This window comes from Oncorhynchus kisutch, unplaced genomic scaffold, assembly GCF_002021735.2.
Source record: "Oncorhynchus kisutch isolate 150728-3 unplaced genomic scaffold, Okis_V2 scaffold3923, whole genome shotgun sequence".
Taxonomy (NCBI): Eukaryota; Metazoa; Chordata; class Actinopteri; order Salmoniformes; family Salmonidae; genus Oncorhynchus; species Oncorhynchus kisutch.
This window is the reverse complement of record NW_022265868.1, coordinates 24,294-47,725: the sequence shown is the minus strand read 5'-3', so window position 1 is coordinate 47,725 and position 23,432 is coordinate 24,294. Positions and strand designations below refer to the sequence as shown.

Here is a 23,432-nt window from a genome sequence, read left to right as displayed (position 1 = left end):
GCCAGCCGGATCTCCTTCGGGTAGATAACGTCGGCAGTCCAGTTGTGAAGGCCCGGTGGGGCTCCGCGTAGGCAGTAAAACGGGTCCGGATAGGTGACTGCAGCCCAGGAGTGATTGATGGAACTCAGGAGTGATTGACGGAGCTGGCTAGCTCCGGAATAATTGATGTTTGCTCCGGAATCGACGAAGGCCGATAGTCACACGGATAGCAGCTAGCTAGCTGTGAGATCCGGGTATGAATGTCCAGAGAGCAGTCGAAATCCAGGGACATGGAGAGAAAAATTGGTCCGGTATGTTCCGTTCCGAGCCGCGCTGCGCCGTACAGAACTGGCGATAGATTTTCAAGCTAAAGGATAGCTGATGACCACAAACCGTGGTTAGCTGATTACTAACGATTTGCCAGTAAAGGAGCTAACTAGCTTCTGAACTAGCTTCTGAACTAGCTTCTGAACTAGCTTCTGAACTAGCTTCTGAACTAGCTTCTGAACTAGCTTCTGAACTAGCTTCTGAACTAGCTTCTGATTAGCTTCTGTAAATAATACTTTATAAATATACATTGGTGAGGCGGGTTGCAGGAGAGTGTTTTGAAGATGAGTTGATGGAAAATAAAAATTAAATGTATGTGAAAAAAGTTGTAAATATATATATATATATATATATACAGGACACGACAAGACGAGGACAAAAGACGTCTGAACTGCTATACCACCTTGGATGATGCAATATGCAGCCTATCACACTGCAGCTCTCTATAGGAAGAAGAGAGGTCTCTGAAGGGTGATTATAGATCTCGCCTTTCCTTCTCTCTTTCCTCCAATATCTCCTCCTTCTTTCCTTCCTTCCGCTCGTCTCCTCACCCCGTCGCTAGACTTCACACTTAGCAACATGTGTCATTGTGTCGTTGTGACACATTGGTTAAATATATCTTCTTTCTCTGTAGAGGAAACATCTCTCTCTCTCTCTCTCAAGTACAGGACACTCTGATACCCTGTTTCACACTACTGAGCCAAGCTGAGCTGCACTGGCATGGTTACCGAGCCACCTTGCTGAAACGGACTGTTCTGTAGTAGGACAACTTGGGCCATTATGCCCAGAGGACCTGTACCCCAGAATGGACACGCTCCTCTGACATGGATAGTGACTCCAGTACATCACTGGGACCCAGCTCCCTGCCATCCAGGACCTCTATACCAGGCGGTGTCAGAGGACCTGTACCCCAGAATGGACAGGCTGCTCTGACATGGATAATGACTCCAGTACATCACTGGGACCCAGCTCCCTGCCATCCAGGACCTCTATACCAGGCGGTGTCAGAGGACCTGTACCCCAGAATGGACAGGCTGCTCTGACATGGATAATGACTCCAGTACATCACTGGGACCCAGCTCCCTGCCATCCAGGACCTCTATACCAGGCGGTGTCAGAGGACCTGTATCCCAGAATGGACAGGCTGCTCTGACATGGATAATGACTCCAGTACATCACTGGGACCCAGCTCCCTGCAATCCAGGACCTCTATACCAGGCGGTGTCAGAGGACCTGTATCCCAGAATGGACAGGATACTCTGACATGGATAATGACTCTAGTACATCACTGGGACCCAGCTCCCTGCCATCCAGGACCTCTATACCAGGCGGTGTCAGAGGACCTGTATCCCAGAATGGACAGGATACTCTGACATGGATAATGACTCTAGTACATCACTGGGACCCAGCTCCCTGCCACCCAGGACCTCTATACCAGGCGGTGTCAGAGGAAGGCCCTAAAAAAGACTCTAGCCACCCAAGTCATAGTTGCTTGTCTCTGCTACCGCACAGCAAGCGGTACCAATGCACCATATATACAGAGCATTCAGAAAGTATTCAGACCCCTTCACTTTTTCCACATTTTGTTATATGACAGCCTTATTCTAAATATAAATATATTTTTCCCTCATCAATCTACACACAATACCCCATAAAAATACCCCCAAAACACCCCCAAAATACCCCCAAAATACCCCCAAAATACCCCAAAGCAAAAACCTTTTTTTATTTAGAAATGCACCTTTTTTGGTACCCTTCCCCAGATCTGTGTCTCGACACAATCCTGTCTCTGAGCTCGATGGATAATTCCTTCAACCCAATGGCTTGGTTCTTGCTCTGACATACACTGTCAACTGTGGGACCTCATATAGACAGGTGTGTGACTTTCCTAATCATCATGTAGGTGGACTCCAATCAAGTTGTAAAAAATCAAATAAGCGTTCTAATCACCCCAGTTTGAGGGAACACTGCAGGGACCACTGTTGAATGATCACACTTGTGTGTTTGTACGTGTCAAAGGGTTAAATCAACCCAAATCCCCAAAACCACAGCCCCAAGGGACGAAACACAGACAGAAACCTGTCTGGCACCATGCATTCTCAACGTTCCTTTAGGCTGTGTTGTAACAGGACACGTTTGCCTAGACATTACAATGCTACTACCTCCCAGTAGACCTGTACTCATGTCCCCCATTAATAATGATACTTGTCCATCACATCTGGTACCAGTGAGGTCATTATGTTAGAGGTCATAGGTTAGACACACTGGGACAGGTTTTAGGAAGGTTCTGTGTCCCTGAGGATGTAAGTCATCAATCACTGTATTGGACAGAGCAGACCAGGATCTCTGTCATGGTGCACCAACCCCCATCCCACCATGTATGCACACTGACCTTCATATCCTTCAGTCATTCACTAGCTGCCAATGTTCTAGTCTGGTCACTAACTACCTGCCAATGTTCTGGAGTCTGGTCACTAACTAACTGACACTGTTCTAGAGTCTGGTCACTAACTAACTGACAATGTTCTGGAGTCTGGTCACTAACTAACTGCCAATGTTCTAGTCTGGTCACTAACTAACTGCCAATGTTCTAGTCTGGTCACTAACTAACTGCCAATGTTCTGGAGTCTGGTCACTAACTAACTGCCAATGTTCTAGAGTCTGGTCACTAACTAACTGCCAATGTTCTAGAGTCTGGTCACTAACTAACTGCCAATGTTCTAGAGTCTGGTCACTAACTAACTGCCAATGTTCTAGAGTCTGGTCACTAACTAACTGCCAATGTTCTGGAGTCTGGTCACTAACTAACTGCCAATGTTCTGGAGTCTGGTCACTAACTAACTGCCAATGTTCTAGAGTCTGGTCACTAACTAACTGCACATGTTCTAGAGTCTGGCCAGGAAAACAGAGAGAAGGAGAGTAGCAGAGAAATGTGTGATTCAACACATTTAAATCATTGTTACTAGGTAGAACACTTTACTTCTGATGTAAATGCCTACATTTTTGGTTTAATATGATCACTGAAGCACTTGTGGAGTATCACCACCTGCTGCAATAAAAACATTATATTACGGTCCACTCCACAGAATGAATATAAGACATCTTTAAACAGATGCAGGCAGCCAGATGGACAGAACAAGCATACTGTTATCACCCCCCACCGGAGAGCCAGAGGCAGGGGGGTGGGGGGGGGGGGGGGGGGAGAGGTGTTATGACGGAAACACATCCTGTAAGTGTGTGTGTGTGTGTGTGTGTGTGTGTGTGTGTGTGTGTGTGTGTGTGTGTGCGAGCGAGCGAGAGAGAGAGTATGTACCACTGTGCACCCTGTCTCTGGAGCATCATTTTTTTATTTATTTTTTATTTATTTCACCTTTATTTAACCAGGTAGGCTAGTTGAGAACAAGTTCTCATTTGCAACTGCGACCTGGCCAAGATAAAGCATAGCAGTGTGAGCATACAACAAAGAGTTACACATGGAGTAAACAATTAACAAGTCAATAACACAGTAGAAAACGAAGGGGGGGTCTATATACAATGTGTGCAAAAGGCATGAGGAGGTAGGCAAATAATTACAATTTTGCAGATTAACACTGGAGTGATAAAAGATCAGATGGTCATGTACAGGTAGAGATATTGGTGTGCAGAATAGCAGAAAAGTAAATAAATAAAAACAGTACGGGGATGAGGTAGGTGAAAAGGGTGGGCTATTTACCAATAGACTATGTACAGCTGCAGCGATCGGTTAGCTGCTCAGATAGCTGATGTTTGAAGTTGGTGAGGGAGATGAAAGTCTCCAACTTCAGCGATTTTTGCAATTCGTTCCAGTCACAGGCAGCAGAGTACTGGAACGAAAGGCGGCCAAATGAGGTGTTGGCTTTAGGGATGATCAGTGAGATACACCTGCTGGAGCGCGTGCTACGGATGGGTGTTGCCATCGTGACCAGTGAGCTGAGATAAGGCGGAGCTTTACCTAGCATAGACTTGTAGATGACCTGGAGCCAGTGGGTCTGGCGACGAATATGTAGCGAGGGCCAGCCGACTAGAGCATACAAGTCGCAGTGGTGGGTAGTATAAGGTGCTTTAGTGACAAAACGGATGGCACTGTGATAGACTGCATCCAGTTTGCTGAGTAGAGTGTTGGAAGCCATTTTGTAGATGACATCGCCGAAGTCGAGGATCGGTAGGATAGTCAGTTTTACTAGGGTAAGCTTGGCGGCTTGAGTGAAGGAGGCTTTGTTGCGGAATAGAAAGCCGACTCTTGATTTGATTTTCGATTGGAGATGTTTGATATGAGTCTGGAAGGAGAGTTTGCAGTCTAGCCAGACACCTAGGTACTTATAGACGTCCACATATTCTAGGTCGGAACCATCCAGGGTGGTGATGCTAGTCGGGCATGCAGGTGCAGGCAGCGACCGGTTGAAAAGCATGCATTTGGTTTTACTAGCGTTTAAGAGCAGTTGGAGGCCACGGAAGGAGTGTTGTATGGCATTGAAGCTTGTTTGGAGGTTAGATAGCACAGTGTCCAAAGACGGGCCGAAAGTATATAGAATGGTGTCGTCTGCGTAGAGGTGGATCAGGGAATCGCCCGCAGCAAGAGCAACATCATTGATATACACAGAGAAAAGAGTCGGCCCGAGAATTGAACCCTGTGGCACCCCCATAGAGACTGCCAGAGGACCGGACAGCATGCCCTCCGATTTGACACACTGAACTCTGTCTGCAAAGTAATTGGTGAACCAGGCAAGGCAGTCATCCGAAAAACCGAGGCTACTGAGTCTGCCGATAAGAATATGGTGATTGACAGAGTCGAAAGCCTTGGCGAGGTCGATGAAGACGGCTGCACAGTACTGTCTTTTATCGATGGCGGTTATGATGTCGTTTAGTACCTTGAGTGTGGCTGAGGTGCACCCATGACCGGCTCGGAAACCAGATTGCACAGCGGAGAAGGTACGGTGGGATTCGAGATGGTCAGTGACCTGTTTGTTGACTTGGCTTTCGAAGACCTTAGATAGGCAGGGCAGGATGGATATAGGTCTGTAACAGTTTGGGTCCAGGGTGTCTCCCCCTTTGAAGAGGGGGATGACTGCGGCAGCTTTCCAATCCTTGGGGATCTCAGACGAGATGAAAGAGAGGTTGAACAGGCTGGTAATAGGGGTTGCGACAATGGTGGCAGATAGTTTCAGAAATAGAGGGTCCAGATTGTCAAGCCCAGCTGATTTGTACGGGTCCAGGTTTTGCAGCTCTTTCAGAACATCTGCTATCTGGATTTGGGTAAAGGAGAACCTGGAGAGGCTTGGGCGAGGAGCTGCGGGGGGGGAGGAGCTGTTGGCCGAGGTTGAAGTAGCCAGGCGGAAGGCATGGCCAGCCGTTGAGAAATGCTTATTGAAGTTTTCGATAATCATGGATTTATCAGTGGTGACCGTGTTACCTAGCCTCAGTGCAGTGGGCAGCTGGGAGGAGGTGCTCTTGTTCTCCATGGACTTCACAGTGTCCCAGAACTTTTTGGAGTTGGAGCTACAGGATGCAAACTTCTGCCTGAAGAAGCTGGCCTTAGCTTTCCTGACTGACTGCGTGTATTGGTTCCGGACTTCCCTGAACAGTTGCATATCACGGGGACTATTCGATGCTATTGCAGTCCGCCACAGGATGTTTTTGTGCTGGTCGAGGGCAGTCAGGTCTGGGGTGAACCAAGGGCTGTATCTGTTCTTAGTTCTGCATTTTTTGAACGGAGCATGCTTATCTAAAATGGTGAGGAAGTTACTTTTAAAGAATGACCAGGCATCCTCAACTGACGGGATGAGGTCAATGTCCTTCCAGGATACCCGGGCCAGGTCGATTAGAAAGGCCTGCTCACAGAAGTGTTTTAGGGAGCGTTTGACAGTGATGAGGGGTGGTCGTTTGACTGCGGCTCCGTAGCGGATACAGGCAATGAGGCAGTGATCGCTGAGATCCTGGTTGAAGACAGCGGAGGTGTATTTGGAGGGCCAGTTGGTCAGGATGACGTCTATGAGGGTGCCCTTGTTTACAGAGTTAGGGTTGTACCTGGTGGGTTCCTTGATGATTTGTGTGAGATTGAGGGCATCTAGCTTAGATTGTAGGACTGGCGGGGTGTTAAGCATATCCCAGTTTAGGTCACCTAACAGAACAAACTCTGAAGCTAGATGGGGGGCGATCAATTCACAAATGGTGTCCAGGGCACAGCTGGGAGCTGAGGGGGGTCGGTAGCAGGCGGCAACCGTGAGAGACTTATTTCTGGAGAGAGTAATTTTCAAAATTAGTAGTTCGAACTGTTTGGGTATGGACCTGGAAAGTATGACATTACTTTGCAGGCCATCTCTGCAGTAAACTGCAACTCCTCCCCCTTTGGCAGTTCTATCTTGACGGAAGACGTTATAGTTGGGTATGGAAATCTCTGAATTTTTGGTGGCCTTCCTGAGCCAGGATTCAGACACAGCAAGGACATCAGGGTTAGCAGAGTGTGCTAAAGCAGTGAGTAAGACAAACTTAGGGAGGAGGCTTCTGATGTTGACATGCATGAAACCAAGGCTTTTTCGAACACAGAAGTCAACAAATGAGGGTGCCTGGGGACATGCAGGGCCTGGGTTTACCTCCACATCACCCGCGGAACAGAGAAGGAGTAGTATGAGGGTGCGGCTAAAGGCTATCAAAACTGGTCGCCTAGAGCGTTGGGGACAGAGAATAAGAGGAGCAGGTTTCTGGGCATGGTAGAATATATTCAGGGCATAATGCGCAGACAGGGGTATGGTGGGGTGCGGGTACAGCGGAGGTAAGCCCAGGCACTGGGTGATGATGAGAGAGGTTGTATCTCTGGACATGCTGGTAGTAATGGGTGAGGTCACCGCATGTGTGGGAGGTGGGACAAAGGAGTTATCAGGGGTATGAAGAGTGGAACTAGGGGCTCCATTGTGAACTAAAACAATGATAACTAACCTGAACAACAGTATACAAGGCATATTGACATTTGAGAGAGACATACAGCGAGGCATACAGTAATCACAGGTGTTGAATTGGGAAAGCTAGCTAAAACAGTAGGTGAGACAACAGCTAATCAGCTAGCACAACAACAGCAGGTAAAATGGCGTAGACTAGGCAACGGGGCCAACAGATAAAACAAACAAGCAGAATGGAGTACCGTGATTTATGGACAGTCCAGCGTGCATCAGCTATGTAGCCAAGAGATCAGTGTCCAGGGGGCAGCGGTGGATGGGGAAGGGAAGCTGGACTGGCGAGTGTTATCCAGGTTAAAAAAACGAACAATGACTAAATAGCTTGTAGCTAGTTAGCTGGTTAGCTTCTGGAGGTTCTTGAGTGTGTTCTAAAAATAAATAAAAAATAATAGCGATTCCGTATCACATTGGGTGAGGCAGGTTTCCGGAAGGTATAAACAAATTAAAAGTCAAAAGAGATAGAAAGTAAATATGGGTCCGGTGGGCGTTTGGGACGCGGCGATTCAGGCGGTTAGCAGGCCTGTGCTAACAAGCTAACAGTTTGTAGGCCCGGGCTAGACAAGGTAGCAGTTAGCGGACCGGAGCTGGACAAGCTAGCAGTTAGCAGGCCGAATTAGCAAGCCTGATTGATATCAGTCTGTATCTCTACCGTCCATTACTCCAGAACCCTGAGACTAGGATGGTACTGTCTCTCTACCGTCCATTACTCCAGAACCCTGAGACTAGGATGGTCTGTATCTCTACCGTCCATTACTCCAGAACCCTGAGACTAGGATGGTCCTGAATCTCTACCGTCCATTACTCCAGAACCCTGAGACTAGGATGGTCCTGTCTCTCTACCGTCCATTACTCCAGAACCCTGAGACTAGGATGGTCTGTATCTCTACTGTCCATTACTCCAGAACCCTGAGACTAGGATGGTCTGTATCTCTACCGTCCATTACTCCAGAACCCTGAGACTAGGATGGTCTGTATCTCTACCGTCCATTACTCCAGAACCCTGAGACTAGGATGGTCTGTATCTCTACAGTCCATTACTCCAGAACCCTGAGACTAGGATGGTCTGTATCTCCACCGTCCATTACTCCAGCATGCCCTGAGACTAGGATGGTCCTGTATCTCTACCGTCCATTACTCCAGAACCCTGAGACTAGGATGGTCTGTATCTCCACCGTCCATTACTCCAGCATGCCCTGAGACTAGGATGGTCCTGTATCTCTACCGTCCATTACTCCAGCATGCCCTGAGACTAGGACGGTCTGTCTCTCCACCGTCCATTACTCCAGCATGCCCTGAGACTAGGATGGTCCTGTATCTCTACCATCCATTACTCCAGAACCCTGAGACTAGGATGGTCTGTCTCTCCACCGTCCATTACTCCAGCATGCCCTGAGACTAGGATGGTCCTGTATCTCTACCGTCCATTACTCCAGAACCCTGAGACTAGGATGGTCTGTATCTCTACCGTCCATTACTCCAGAACCCTGAGACTAGGATGGTCTGTCTCTCCACCGTCCATTACTCCAGCATGCCCTGAGACTAGGATGGTCCTGTATCTCTACCGTCCATTACTCCAGAACCCTGAGACTAGGATGGTCTGTATCTCTACCGTCCATTACTCCAGAACCCTGAGACTAGGATGGTCTGTATCTCCACCGTCCATTACTCCAGCATGCGCTGAGACTAGGACGGTCTGTATCTCTACTGTCCATTACTCCAGCATGCCCTGAGACTAGGATCGTCTGTCTCTCCACCGTCCATTACTCCAGCATGCCCTGAGACTAGGATGGTCCTGTATCTCTACCGTCCATTACTCCAGAACCCTGAGACTAGGATGGTCTGTATCTCTACCGTCCATTACTCCAGAACCCTGAGACTAGGATGGTCTGTCTCTCCACCGTCCATTACTCCAGCATGCCCTGAGACTAGGATGGTCTGTATCTCTACCGTCCATTACTCCAGAACCCTGAGACTAGGATGGTCTGTATCTCTACCGTCCATTACTCCAGAACCCTGAGACTAGGATGGTCTGTATCTCTACCGTCCATTACTCCAGAACCCTGAGACTAGGATGGTCCTGTGTCTCTACCGTCCATTACTCCAGAACCCTGAGACTAGGATGGTCCTGTGTCTCTCCCGTCCATTACTCCAGCATGCCCTGAGACTAGGATGGTCCAGTATCTCTACCGTCCATTACTCCAGATCCCTGAGACTAGGACGGTCTGTATCTCCACCGTCCATTACTCCAGACCCCTGAGACTAGGATGGTCCTGTATCTCTACCATCCATTAATCCAGAACCCTGAGACTAGGATGGTCCTGTATCTCTACCGTCCATTACTCCAGAACCCTGAGACTAGGACGGTCTGTATCCCCACCGTCCATTACTCCAGCATGCCCTGAGACTAGGATGGTCCTGTCTCTCCACCGTCCATTACTCCAGCATGCCCTGGCATTATCACACCTGATTCCACTAGTCAAAGGTTTGATGATGAGTTAGTGGAATCGGGTGTGTAAAACGTGCCCCCTCTGTGTCCCCAGGACCAGGGTTAAATAACACTGAGCTATAGAGGTACACTGCTACACACATGACTTCAAAGTGGTTGTTTTCTCCCAGCTGTACTTGATCAGGATTGCCTCGTTGGCACAATGTAACCAATGGAATAGTCCCAAAAGTTCAAGCCCAGCACATGCAGGCTTTATGAAATACAATTTGTACCCTGATAGTATTACTGTGCTCCACTACACACACTGCTAGACCAAGTGCTCCAGCGCTCTCTCTCGCCCTCCGTCTCTCTCCGTCACTCTCTGCTCTCTCTGTCTCTCTCCATCACTCTCTCTCTCTCTCTGTCTCTCTCCATCACTCTCTCTCCCTCCGTCTCTCTCCGTCACTCTCTGTCTCTCTCCATCACTCTCTCTCCCTCCGTCTCTCTCCGTCACTCTCTGCTCTCTCTGTCTCTCTCCCTCCGTCTCTCTCTGTTACTCTCTGCTCTCTCTGTCTCTCTCCATCACTCTCTCTCCCTCCGTCTCTCTCCATCACTCTCTGCTCTCTCTGTCTCTCTCCATCACTCTCTCTCCCTCCTTCTCTCTCCATCACTCTCTCTCTCTCTGTCTCTCTCCCTCCGTCTCTCTCCGTCACTCTCTGCTCTCTCTGTCTCTCTCCATCACTCTCTCTCTCTCCATCACTCTCTCTCCCTCCGTCTCTCTCCGTTACTCTCTGCTCTCTCTGTCTCTCTCCATCACTCTCTCTCCCTCCGTCTCTCTCCGTCACTCTCTGCTCTCTCTGTCTCTCTCCACCACTCTCTCCCTCTCTGTCTCTCTCCATCACTCTCTCTCCCTCCGTCTCTCTCCGTTACTCTCTGCTCTCTCTGTCTCTCTCCATCACTCTCTCTCCCTCCGTCTCTCTCCGTCACTCTCTGCTCTCTCTGTCTCTCTCCATCACTCTCTCCCTATCTGTCTCTCTCCATCACTCTCTCTCCCTCCTTCTCTCTCCATCACTCTCTCTCTCTCTGTCTCTCTCCCTCCGTCTCTCTCCGTCACTCTCTGCTCTCTCTGTCTCTCTCCATCACTCTCTCTCTCTCTGTCTCTCTCCATCACTCTCTCTCCCTCCGTCTCTCTCCGTTACTCTCTGCTCTCTCTGTCTCTCTCCATCACTCTCTCTCCCTCCGTCTCTCTCCGTCACTCTCTGCTCTCTCTGTCTCTCTCCATCACTCTCTCCCTCTCTGTCTCTCTCCATCACTCTCTCTCCCTCCGTCTCTCTCCGTTACTCTCTGCTCTCTCTGTCTCTCTCCATCACTCTCTCTCCCTCCGTCTCTCTCCGTCACTCTGCTCTCTCTGTCTCTCTCCATCACTCTCTCCCTATCTGTCTCTCTCCATCACTCTCTCTCCCTCCGTCTCTCTCCGTCACTCTCTGCTCTCTCTGTCTCTCTCCATCACTCTCTCTCCCTCCGTCTCTCTCCATCACTCTCTCTCTCTCTCTGTCCCTCTGTCTCTCTCCATCACTCTCTGCTCTCTCTGTCTCTCTCCATCACTCTCTCTCCCTCCGTCTCTCTCCATCACTCTCTGCTCTCTCTCCCTCTGTCTCTCTCCATCACTCTCTCTCTCTCTGTCTCTCTCCATCACTCTCTGCTCTCTCTCTGTCTCTCTCTCTCTATCTATCTCTCTCTCTCTCTATCCCTCTCTCACCCTCTCTCTCAGATCTGCATACAAAAGCTGCACTAAGATCTCTACTGAAGGAAGACACCTCAGCATACTTAGATCCATAAAGGACAGTCATTTAGGCATTCAGTCACACCTTCGTCAGAGAGAGCAAATCACTTATCTAACTGCACCTTAGCTACTTTGTTGTGCCGGGTGCAGATTTCTGCATTTCCTGCATGAGGATCTCTGTTTGCGTCCCAAATGCCAACCCATTTCCTATATAGTGTACACAGGGCTCTGGTCTAAAGCAGTGCACTGTATAGTGAATAGGGTGCCATTGGCCATAGGGCTCTTGTCTAAAGTAGTTTACTATTTCAAGGCTATAACCTACAATGAAACACATTATGAAGCATTTGCGAGTGGGACACAATAGGCTGGTAGGGACATAAAGCTCTCAGCATTTAAATAACATTTAGTTGTATTAAATCATTATAGTCTATAAGTTGTGACTTATTTAGAATTAAATACAAATTAAAAGAAAAATGCCTTATTAGGCTCAGTCTACAGTGCCTTTAAATTCATTTTTAGAAACATGAGTTTGGCCAGTCTGTGGCTTCATGCTCATGTAATGGTTTCTGGAGATCCGGCCAGCAGAGAAGACTATCCTCTCTACACTGGCAGGGCCAATGGGGATGCTAAACACCCCAGGCTGAGATAGTTTATTTATGTTTTCCATACAGTAGGTAGGCCTGAAGGTTTTTAGGCTAAATAACCCAATCAAAACGGAAAGCTCCTTGAAAATGGAAATATGCCAGGCCTATTGAAACACAATCAATTACGACCTATTGTATAAATAATAAACAAAAAATGAATTCAACTTTTAAGAGATCAGATTTTTTGTAAATAAATACTTTGCTACAATGACACAGTTATCTACACACCTCATTCCTTTCTTTTAGCACGTAGGAAGTATCCCATCATGCTTTTGGGATACGTGTCTTTTCAGTTTCCACAATGAATCTTTAGTTGTGGACACTTGTCACGTTGGCATGAAGGATCAAGAGACAGGCGCAGGAATGCGTAATCGTTTTCTGAAATGAAGCCTAAATTACGCCGTGTAAAGGCACGGGGACGAAGACCAAACAAACATGTAACAAAACACAGGGTAGAAACCCAAAACAAAAGAGTGAGGAGCACCTCAAATAAATAACACACGCGCACAATGATGAACGTGCACAATGATGAACACACAGGGCGAGACACGTAATCATCTGTGCAATCCACAAGGGCACGAAAGACAAAACACACAGCACAGGCACTCACACACACCAACAGACATAGTAACAATAATCTAGCGCCCAATGGAAACCAAAGGGCACATATATACAAGTACAATCAGTGGGAATAGGGGACAGGTGTGTGTAATGAAAGTTCTGGAGGGATCCATGACAACACTACATTACCTCACTCCCTCTCTTTCTCTTGGTCCTCATCTTTGTAAGTCACCTTGATTTAACACCTGTGTGTTTACCAGTTTCTTTATGAACATATTTAGTGAACTCCATGACAGTAGCTAAAGCAAGGAGCTATAGGTAGCAGCACACCAATGCATGCTGGGCCGGACATGCCCTGAGCTGGTGAACTGAGCGCTACTGGAGCGGTAATGGAGCGGAGGAGAAGAGCTCTGCACACCAGTCAAATTGGGCACGCTCCGCTCCATTCCAGCTCCACTCTACTCCTCACTCCAGCTCCGCTCCTCATTCCAGCTCCACTCCACTCCTCACTCCAGCTCCACTCCTCACTCCAGATCCACTCCAGCTCCAATCCACTCCAGCTCCACTACACTCCTCACTCCAGCTCCACTCCTCACTCCAGCTCCACTCCAGCTCCACTCCACTCCTCACTCCAGCTCCACTCCTCTCTCCAGATCCACTCCAGCTCCACTCCACTCCAGCTCCACTCCACTCCTCACTCCAGCTCCACTCCTCTCTCCAGCTCCACACCTCTCCTCACTCCAGCTCCACTCCTCTCTCCAGCTCCGCTCCTCACTCCACTCTTCACTCCACTCCACTCCTCTCTCCAGCTCCACTCCACTCACATACTCCGACTCAATGATACAACAGTCACTACCTCCACCCATGCCATCTAACATGTTAGACCTTGTTGAATGATACAGTCACTACCTCCACCCATACCATCTAACATGTTAGGCCTGGTTGAATTATCTGAAAGAAATGTTATAATATCTGTACATTACAATTCTACCTGTGATGACAAAAGTACAATGATTCATGTTTTGCTTCAGCTTGAGATTAAGAATCAGTGGTAGACTTTGCAAGTGCATGAAGAGGTCAACTGTACAAAAGTCATATGCCTGCTTGTTGAAACTATATTTTCAGTTCCTGTTGATGCTATGTTCCAGTCTTACTTCTGCTAGCACATGATAGCAATAGGAGGAAGAAGGATTGGGATAATAATTATAACCTGAACTCCGCCTAGCACCCATACCATCTAACATGTTAGGCCTTGTTGAATGATACAACACTACCTCCACCCATACCATCTAACATGTTAGGCCTGGTTGAATGATACAACACTACCTCCACCCATACCATCTAACATGTTAGGCCTGGTTGAATGATCCAACACTACCTCCACCCATACCATCTAACATGTTAGGCCTGGTTGAATGATCCAACACTACCTCCACCCATACCATCTAACATGTTAGGCCTGGTTGAATGATCCAACACTACCTCCACCCATACCATCTAACATGTTAGGCCTGGTTGAATGATCCAACACTACCTCCACCCATACCATCTAACATGTTAGGCCTGGTTGAATGATCCAACACTACCTCCACCCATACCATCTAACATGTTAGGCCTGGTTGAATGATCCAACAGTCACTACCTCCACCCATACCATCTAACATGTTAGGCCTGGTTGAATGATCCAACAGTCACTACCTCCACCCATACCATCTAACATGTTAGGCCTGGTTGAATGATCCAACAGTCCATGTTAATCAGAATGATATATTCCAATTAGAGAAGGTAATAGAATGGAATAACATGATATAACATGAAACTGCCCGGTGACATCATCCAATTATTAAAACCCTGTGACTCATAACACAAAGGACAGAGAAATAAAAAGACAGGCTATTGGATTAAAGTCTTCGGGTTATAATAAAAACCATTAGACAACATAAAAACAACATGCTATCAGTGGGCACTAGTCCTGGGGGCTGCAACGGACATTGCACACTTTTGTTCCAGCCCAGCACTAAACCCTACTAGCTATAGCGAACCAAGGACACCGTTTCCCTCCAAGTCAACGTTGAAACATCTTTCAGTAGAAGTCTTCTGTCCAACAACTCAGCCACCAGATGAGAGGAGCTACATCAGACAAACGACTGTTATTGAGCTTGTTGATTTATGGAAGACCACATCTGAAAATAACCTTGTACAGGAAACCAAACCACATTCCCAAATCACATTAACAAGAACAGGACCTCATTTAAGACCAGGACAGAGCATCCAGTCACTAAGGCTCTTGTGGAGAAGGTGAGTAGCTGAGAGGTGGAGGACGGAGGTCATTAATGTGTTAGTGTCACTAGGCTTTTCCCCTATTACAGCAACCACATGGACAATTACAGAAACCAAATCAAATTGTATTGGTCACATGTGCCGAACACAACAGGTGGAGAATTCACAGTGAAATGCTTACTAACACAAACACCATAAAACCCATTCCCAGAGTTACATGACCAAGGTTCCAGGTTGGCTTGGCCATTCCCAGAGTTACATGACCAAGGTTCCAGGTTGGCTTGGCCATTCCCAAAGTTACATGACCAAGGTTCCAGGTTGGCTTGGCCATTCCCAAAGTTACATGACCAAGGTTCCAGGTTGGCTTGGCTGTAGAAAAGGGAAACTGATATTCGCCCAAAAGTCCAGGCACAAATATTATAGTTGTATTTTATTTCCTACATGAGTAGTTAACTGAAAGCTGTGAGCCTGTTTAGTTACAGTGCCTTGCGAAAGTATTCGGCCCCCTTGAACTTTGCGACCTTTTGCCACATTTCAGGCTTCAAACATAAAGATATAAAACTGTATTTTATGTGAAGAATCAACAACAAGTGGGACACAATCATGAAGTGGAAAGACATTTATTGGATATTTCAAACTTTTTTAACAAATCAAAAACTGAAAAATTGGGCGTGCAAAATTATTCAGCCCGTTTACTTTCAGTGCAGCAAACTCTCTCCAGAAGTTCAGTGAGGATCTCTGAATGATCCAATGTTGACCTAAATGACTAATGATGATAAATACAATCCACCTGTGTGTAATCAAGTCTCCGTATAAATGCCCCTGCACTGTGATAGTCTCAGAGGTCCGTTAAAAGCGCAGAGAGCATCATGAAGAACAAGGAACACACCAGGCAGGTCCGAGATACTGTTGTGAAGAAGTTTAAAGCCGGATTTGGATACAAAAAGATTTCCCAAGCTTTAAACATCCCAAGGAGCACTGTGCAAGCGATAATATTGAAATGGAAGGAGTATCAGACTACTGCAAATCTACCAAGACCTGGCCGTCCCTCTAAACTTTCAGCTCATACAAGGAGAAGACTGATCAGAGATGCAGCCAAGAGGCCCATGATCACTCTGGATGAACTGCAGAGATCTACAGCTGAGGTGGGAGACTCTGTCCATAGGACAACAATCAAATCTGGCCTTTATGGAAGAGTGGCAAGAAGAAAGCCATTTCTTAAAGATATCCATAAAAAGTGTTGTTTAAAGTTTGCCAAAAGCCACCTGGGAGACACACCAAACATGTGGAAGAATGTGCTCTGGTCAGATGAAACCAAAATTGAACTTTTTGGCAACAATGCAAAACGTTATGTTTGGCGTAAAAGCAACACAGCTCATCACCCTGAACACACCATCCCCACTGTCAAACATGGTGGTGGCAGCATCATGGTTTGGGCCTGCTTTTCTTCAGCAGGGACAGGGAAGATGGTTAAAATTGATGGGAAGATGGATGGAGCCAAATACAGGACCATTCTGGAAGAAAACCTGATGGAGTCTGCAAAAGACCTGAGACTGGGACGGAGATTTGTCTTCCAACAAGACAATGATCCAAAACATAAAGCAAAATCTACAATGTAATGGTTAAAAAATAAACATATCCAGGTGTTAGAATGGCCAAGTCAAAGTCCAGACCTGAATCCAATCGAGAATCTGTGGAAAGAACTGAAAACTGCTGTTCACAAATGCTCTCCATCCAACCTCACTGAGCTCGAGCTGTTTTGCAAGGAGGAATGGGAAAAAATTTCAGTCTCTCGATGTGCAAAACTGATAGAGACATACCCCAAGCGACTTACAGCTGTAATCGCAGCAAACGGTGGCGCTACAAAGTATTAACTTAAGGGGGCTGAATAATTTTGCACGCCCAATTTTTCAGTTTTTGATTTGTAAAAAAAGTTTGAAATATCCAATAAATGTCGTTCCACTTCATGATTGTGTCCCACTTGTTGTTGATTCTTCACAAAAAAATACAGTTTTATATCTTTATGTTTGAAGCCTGAAATGTGGCAAAAGGTCGCAAAGTTCAAGGGGGCCGAATACTTTCGCAAGGCACTGTATATCACCACAATAGTAGAGGTTTTACTAGACCAGCTGTACTGAGGAAAGGTGAAAGCCAACCAGAACCCAGACAAAAAAGGTTTCACGCAGCACTTGTTGGTTAAATAAACATTTTATTATGCTTTTCTAAGATAGTAATTCATATATGGGTAGTAAGCTGAATGCTCTGTGATCCTGTTACAACACAAACTCACGTTTGCAGTCTGGCGCCAGACAGTGAAGGGTTAACACATTTCATATCATAATACTAAGATAGTATTTCCTACAGGGGGGTAGGTTGCTGAATTGTGTGAGCTTTAAAATGTAAATGAAGTGACGTTTCTATGGGAAACAGAGAGCCGTTCAGAGCCCAGACATTCAAGAGTTTACACATCGCTCCTTGGTCAGGCTGAACAGCATCATGCCATAGCACTTAGCACCACACTAGGTTTGGTGTAAGAGAGACCAATCAGAGCTGGGCTTGTCCCCCCCCCCCTGGAATGTTATCAGCTAACTAACTCAATTACCTTCAGCACTTAGAGCTCTGTCACAAGATTAAGCTCTTCACAGTGCCAACTCAATCAAGCACTTTGGGAGGGGGAATAATTTGATGTTCTCTTTCATTGGGAGGAGGAATCATTTGTTGTTCTCTTTCATTGGGAGGAGGAATCATTTGTTGTTCTCTTTCATTGGGAGGAGGAATCATTTGTTGTTCTCTTTCAAGCCCTACAGGTCCTATACTGATGAGGTGGGCAGCCCTACAGGTCCTATACTGATGAGGTGGGCAGCCCTACAGGTCCTATACTGATGAGGTGGGCAGCCCTACAGGTCCTATAGTGATGAGGTGGGCAGCCCAACAGGTCCTATAGTGATGAGGTGGGCAGCCCTACAGGTCCTATAGTGATGAGGTGGGCAGCCCTACAGGTCCTATAGTGATGAGGTGGGCAGGTCCTATAGTGATGAGGTGGGCAGCCCAACAGGTCCTATAGTGATGAGGTGGGCAGCCCTACAGGTCCTATAGTGATGAGGTGGGCAGCCCTACAGGTCCTATAGTGATGAGGTGGGCAGCCCTACAGGTCCTATAGTGATGAGGTGGGCAGGTCCTATAGTGATGAGGTGGGCAGCCCAACAGGTCCTATAGTGATGAGGTGGGCAGCCCTACAGGTCCTATAGTGATGAGGTGGGCAGCCCTACAGGTCCTATAGTGATGAGGTGGGCAGCCCAACAGGTCCTATAGTGATGAGGTGGGCAGCCCTACAGGTCCTATAGTGATGAGGTGGGCAGCCCTACAGGTCCTATAGTGATAAGGTGGGCAGCCCTACAGGTCCTATAGTGATGAGGTGGGCAGCCCAACAGGTCCTATAGTGATGAGGTGGGCAGCCCAACAGGTCCTATAGTGATGAGGTGGGCAGCCCTACAGGTCCTATAGTGATGTGGGCAGCCCTACAGGTCCTATAGTGATGAGGTGGGCAGCCCTACAGGTCCTATAGTGATGAGGTGGGCAGCCCTACAGGTCCTATAGTGATGAGGTGGGCAGCCCTACAGGTCCTATAGTGATGAGGTGGGCAGGTCCTATAGTGATGAGGTGGGCAGCCCTACAGGTCCTATAGTGATAAGGTGAGCAGCCCAACAGGTCCCATAGTGATGAGGTGGGCAGCCCTACAGGTCCTATAGTGATGAGGTGGGCAGCCCAACAGGTCCTATAGTGATGAGGTGGGCAGCCCTACAGGTCCTTATAGTGATGAGGTGGGCAGCCCTACAGGTCCTTATAGTGATGAGGTGGGCAGCCCTACAGGTCCTATAGTGATGAGGTGGGCAGCCCTACAGGTCCTATAGTGATGAGGTGGGCAGCCCTACAGGTCCTATAGTGATGAGGTGGGCAGGTCCTATAGTGATGAGGTGGGCAGGTCCTATAGTGATGAGGTGGGCAGATGCTATAGTGATGAGGTGGGCAGGTCCTATAGTGATGAGGTGGGCAGCCCAACAGGTCCCATAGTGATGAGGTGGGCAGGTCCTATAGTGATGAGGTGGGCAGCCCTACAGGTCCTATAGTGATGAGGTGGGCAGCCCAACAGGTCCCATAGTGATGAGGTGGGCCGATCCCATAGTGATGAGGTGGGAAGCCCAACAGGTCCTATAGTGATGAGGTGGGCCGATCCCATAGTGATGAGGTGGGCAGCCCAACAGGTCCTATAGTGATGAGGTGGGCAGCCCAACAGGTCCCATAGTGATGAGGTGGGCAGCCCAACAGGTCCCATAGTGATGAGGTGGGCAGCCCAACAGGTCCCATAGTGATGAGGTGGGCAGGTCCTATAGTGATGAGGTGGGCAGCCCTACAGGTCCTATAGTGATGAGGTGGGCAGCCCAACAGGTCCCATAGTGATGAGGTGGGCCGATCCCATAGTGATGAGGTGGGAAGCCCAACAGGTCCTATAGTGATGAGGTGGGCCGATCCCATAGTGATGAGGTGGGCAGCCCAACAGGTCCTATAGTGATGAGGTGGGCAGCCCAACAGGTCCCATAGTGATGAGGTGGGCAGCCCAACAGGTCCCATAGTGATGAGGTGGGCAGCCCAACAGGTCCCATAGTGATGAGGTAGGCAGCCCAACAGGTCCCATAGTGATGAGGTGGGCAGCCCAACAGGTCCCATAGTGATGAGGTGGGCAGGTCCTATAGTGATGAGGTGGGCAGCCCAACATACAGATCCAAAAAGGGTCTTTGTGCTTGTGGCAGTGAGACAACGCACAACTGCACATTGTGAATGTTGCAACCCACAATCTCAGAGGACAAAGGATAACGCCTCAATGGACACTGTTCTGTGCACACCCAGGACACGTGAATAGATAGTGTAGGGTAATGTAGTCTAGTGATAGTGTAGGGTAATGTAGTCTAGTGATAGACAGTGCATAGTGTAGTCTGCTTTAGACACAATGAGAGCAGGACTGTCATCAGGGAACATGGTTAGTCACAGTGACCTCAGTCCACAACATCCGGTGTCAAAGTGGATCAGGCCAAAGTGAGCATCTGGTATCTTCAGCACGTCAGCCTGTGTGTGTGAGTTAATGAGGTCAGAGGTCAACTCCTGAATGTCAAAGATCACATCAAAGCCTTTACCAAGAACACATGAGGGCGGTCTAGGGTTGTCCAATTCCCCTCCTGGAGTTTCACTCCAACCCTAAACACTTTATTGGACTAATTAGCTGCTGGCCAGGACCTTGATTAGCTATACCAGCTGTGGTACATCACTATCACAGAACCAGAGTTGTAGAACCCTGATCGAGACACTAAAGGAGCCCCACATACTAGATTTGGTTTGCTTCTAGTGGAATTTGGCTAGGTGAAGCGAACGTCTGTGCCTTGCATTCTGCCTTAAAAGACCTTGGCTTGTAATTCTGTAATATAAGACAACACCTCTCACCATAGGATGAACCTCACCCGGGACAGACTGAAGAAAGGTCCCAGTTACACTACTACTGTAGTACAGTACTGTTAGATACAATCAGTTACAGTGGTACCACTCACCATAGGATGAGCCCAGTGATAACAGCGGTCCAGGAGACACAGCAGGAGTCAGGCGTCTTGGTCTCCTCCTCCTCCTCCTTCCTGCAGCAGCACACACTGGTCAGGTAGACAGACAGCAGCAGGAGGCTCAGGACTAGTCCAGCAGCTGATATACAGGCTAGGAAGACCAGAGACTGGGGGAGGACGGGAGGGAGGGAGGGAGGGAGGGAGGGAGGGAGGGAGGGAGGGAGGGAGGGAGGGAGGGAGGGAGGGAGGGAGGGAGGGAGGGAGGGAGGGAGGGAGGGAGGGAGAGATGAGCATGTTATAATACATTTATTATTGACAAATAACAGGAATAATACAACTTCCACACTGAGAGAACTTATTTGCAAAGCACCATTTCTTCAGACAACCAGCATTTATTATCATGTCAGGGCCTGAGTTGATACAAGCCCTGTGATTGGTTACTGTGTAGAGTGACCCCACTCTGACAGAAAGGAAGACACTGGAATCAAGTGAGTCTAATATGAAAAGATATACTGGGTCAAAAGTCACGTTTGTTTCATCAGTCATCATCACTAGAAGGTCTCTGTGTGAAGCCAGAGATAGGGAGAGAGAGAAGGGGAGGGAGAGATAGATGGGGGAGGGGAGAGAGAGAGAGAGCTGGGGGGAGGGGGTGGCTCGCTGAATACACCCAGGATCGTATTCAGTAGGGTGCAAAGTATTAAAAATACAAAAATGAACATGAAGGTTTCTCATTGGACAAGTCTTGGTATTCCAGTTTGGTGTTTAATGAACATGACCTGGTGCTGCTGGTTTAAGAGATACCTGGTGTTGCTGGTTTAAGAGATACCTGGTGTTGGTAGTTTAAGAGATACCTGGGGTCTAATGAATATGACCTGGTGTTGGTGGTTTAAGAGATACCTGGTGTTGTTGGTTTAAGAGATACCTGGGGTCTAATGAATATGACCTGGTGTTGCTGGTTTAAGAGATACCTGGGGTCTAATGAACATGACCTGGTGTTGGTGGTTTAAGAGATACCTGGGGTCTAATGAACATGACCTGGTGTTGGTAGTTTAAGAGATACCTGGTGTTGCTGGTTTAAGAGATACCTGGGGTCTAATGAATATGACCTGGTGTTGTTGGTTTAAGAGATACTTGGGGTCTAATTAATATGACCTGGTGTTGGTGGTTTAAGAGATACCTGGTGTTGGTGGTTTAAGAGATACCTGGTGTTGGTGGTTTAAGAGATACCTGGGGTCTAATGAATATGACCTGGTGTTGGTAGTTTAAGAGATACCTGGTGTTGGTGGTTTAAGAGATACCTGGTGTTGCTGGTTTAAGAGATACCTGGGGTCTAATGAATATGACCTGGTGTTGTTGGTTTAAGAGATACTTGGGGTCTAATGAACATGACCTGGTGTTGTTGGTTTAAGAGATACCTGGGGTCTAATTAATATGACCTGGTGTTGGTGGTTTAAGAGATACCTGGTGTTGGTGGTTTAAGAGATACCTGGGGTCTAATGAATATGACCTGGTGTTGCTGGTTTAAGAGATACCTGGTGTTGCTGGTTTAAGAGATACCTGGTGTTGGTGGTTTAAGAGATACCTGGTGTTGCTGGTTTAAGAGATACCTGGGGTCTAATTAACTATTAACTAACTATTAACACGTGTCATTCAACAGACACTTTTATCCAAAGCACCTTACAGTCATGCTCGCCAACATGCATCCATTTTACATATGGGTGGCCCCGGGTCTCTGACCCACAACCCTGGTGGTGTAAGCACCACTCTCTACCATCTGATCCACAACCCTGGTGGTGTAAGCACCACTCTCTACCATCTGATCCACAACCCTGGTGGTGTAAGAACCACTCTCTACCATCTGACCCACAACCCTGGTGGTGTAAGAACCACTCTCTACCATCTGACCCACAACCCTGGTGGTGTAAGCACCACTCTCTACCATCTGACCCACAACCCTGGTGGTGTAAGCACCACTCTCTACCATCTGATCCACAACCCTGGTGGTGTAAGCACCACTCTCTACCATCTGATCCACAACCCTGGTGGTGTAAGAACCACTCTCTACCATCTGACCCACAACCCTGGTGGTGTAAGCACCACTCTCTACCATCTGATCCACAACCCTGGTGGTAAGCACCTCTCTACCATCTGATCCACAACCCTGGTGGTGTAAGCACCACTCTCTACCATCTGATCCACAACCCTGGTGGTGTAAGCACCACTCTCTACCATCTGATCCACAACCCTGGTGGTGTAAGCACCACTCTTTACCATCTGATCCACACAGGAGGTCGGGTGTTAGGGGAGGAAACAGTACTGATCAGAGGCTGCTGGAGTTTCAGCTCAACGTCAGGTGACAAAGCGGCCTCCCTCCAAAACAGTCTTGTGATTCCCTGACTGAGGTTACCCTCAGAGCATGAATGATGGAGGGATAGTCAGGGTAGGAAAGGAGAGAGAGCGAGCGAGAGAGAGAGAAAGTGAGAGAAATAGAGAAAAATAGAGAGAGAGAGTGAGAAAGAGAGCGAGCAAGGGAGAGAGAAAATGAGAGAGAGAGCGAGAGAGAGCGAGAGAGAGAGCGGGAGAGAGCGGGAGAGAGAGAGAGAGGGAGAGAGAGAGAGAGAGAGAGAGAGAGAGAGAGAGAGACAGAGAGAGAGACAGAGAGAGAGAGAGACAGAGAGAGAGAGAGAGAGACAGAGAGACAGAGACAGAGAGAGAGACAGAGAGAGAGACAGAGAGAGAGACAGAGAGAGAGACAGAGAGAGAGAGAGACAGAGAGAGACAGAGAGAAAGAGAGAGAGAGAGAGAGAGAGAGAGAGAGAGAGAGAGAGAGAGAGAGAGGTATAGAAAGCAGAACATGGGGGG

At 47.8% G+C, this 23,432-nt stretch overlaps 1 protein-coding gene across 2 annotated transcripts in view; it reads right to left on the bottom strand.

Moving 5' to 3' along the window:
* The window catches only part of LOC109888350 (protein tweety homolog 2-like), an 81,017-nt gene that overhangs the window by 43,233 nt on the left and 14,352 nt on the right, over positions 1 to 23,432 (bottom strand). For both annotated transcript variants that reach the window (XM_031821215.1, XM_031821216.1), the window contains exon 2: positions 20,565 to 20,737. In XM_031821215.1, coding sequence (XP_031677075.1) covers positions 20,565 to 20,737 — 173 coding nt within the window. The remainder of the gene's footprint in view (positions 1 to 20,564; positions 20,738 to 23,432) is intronic.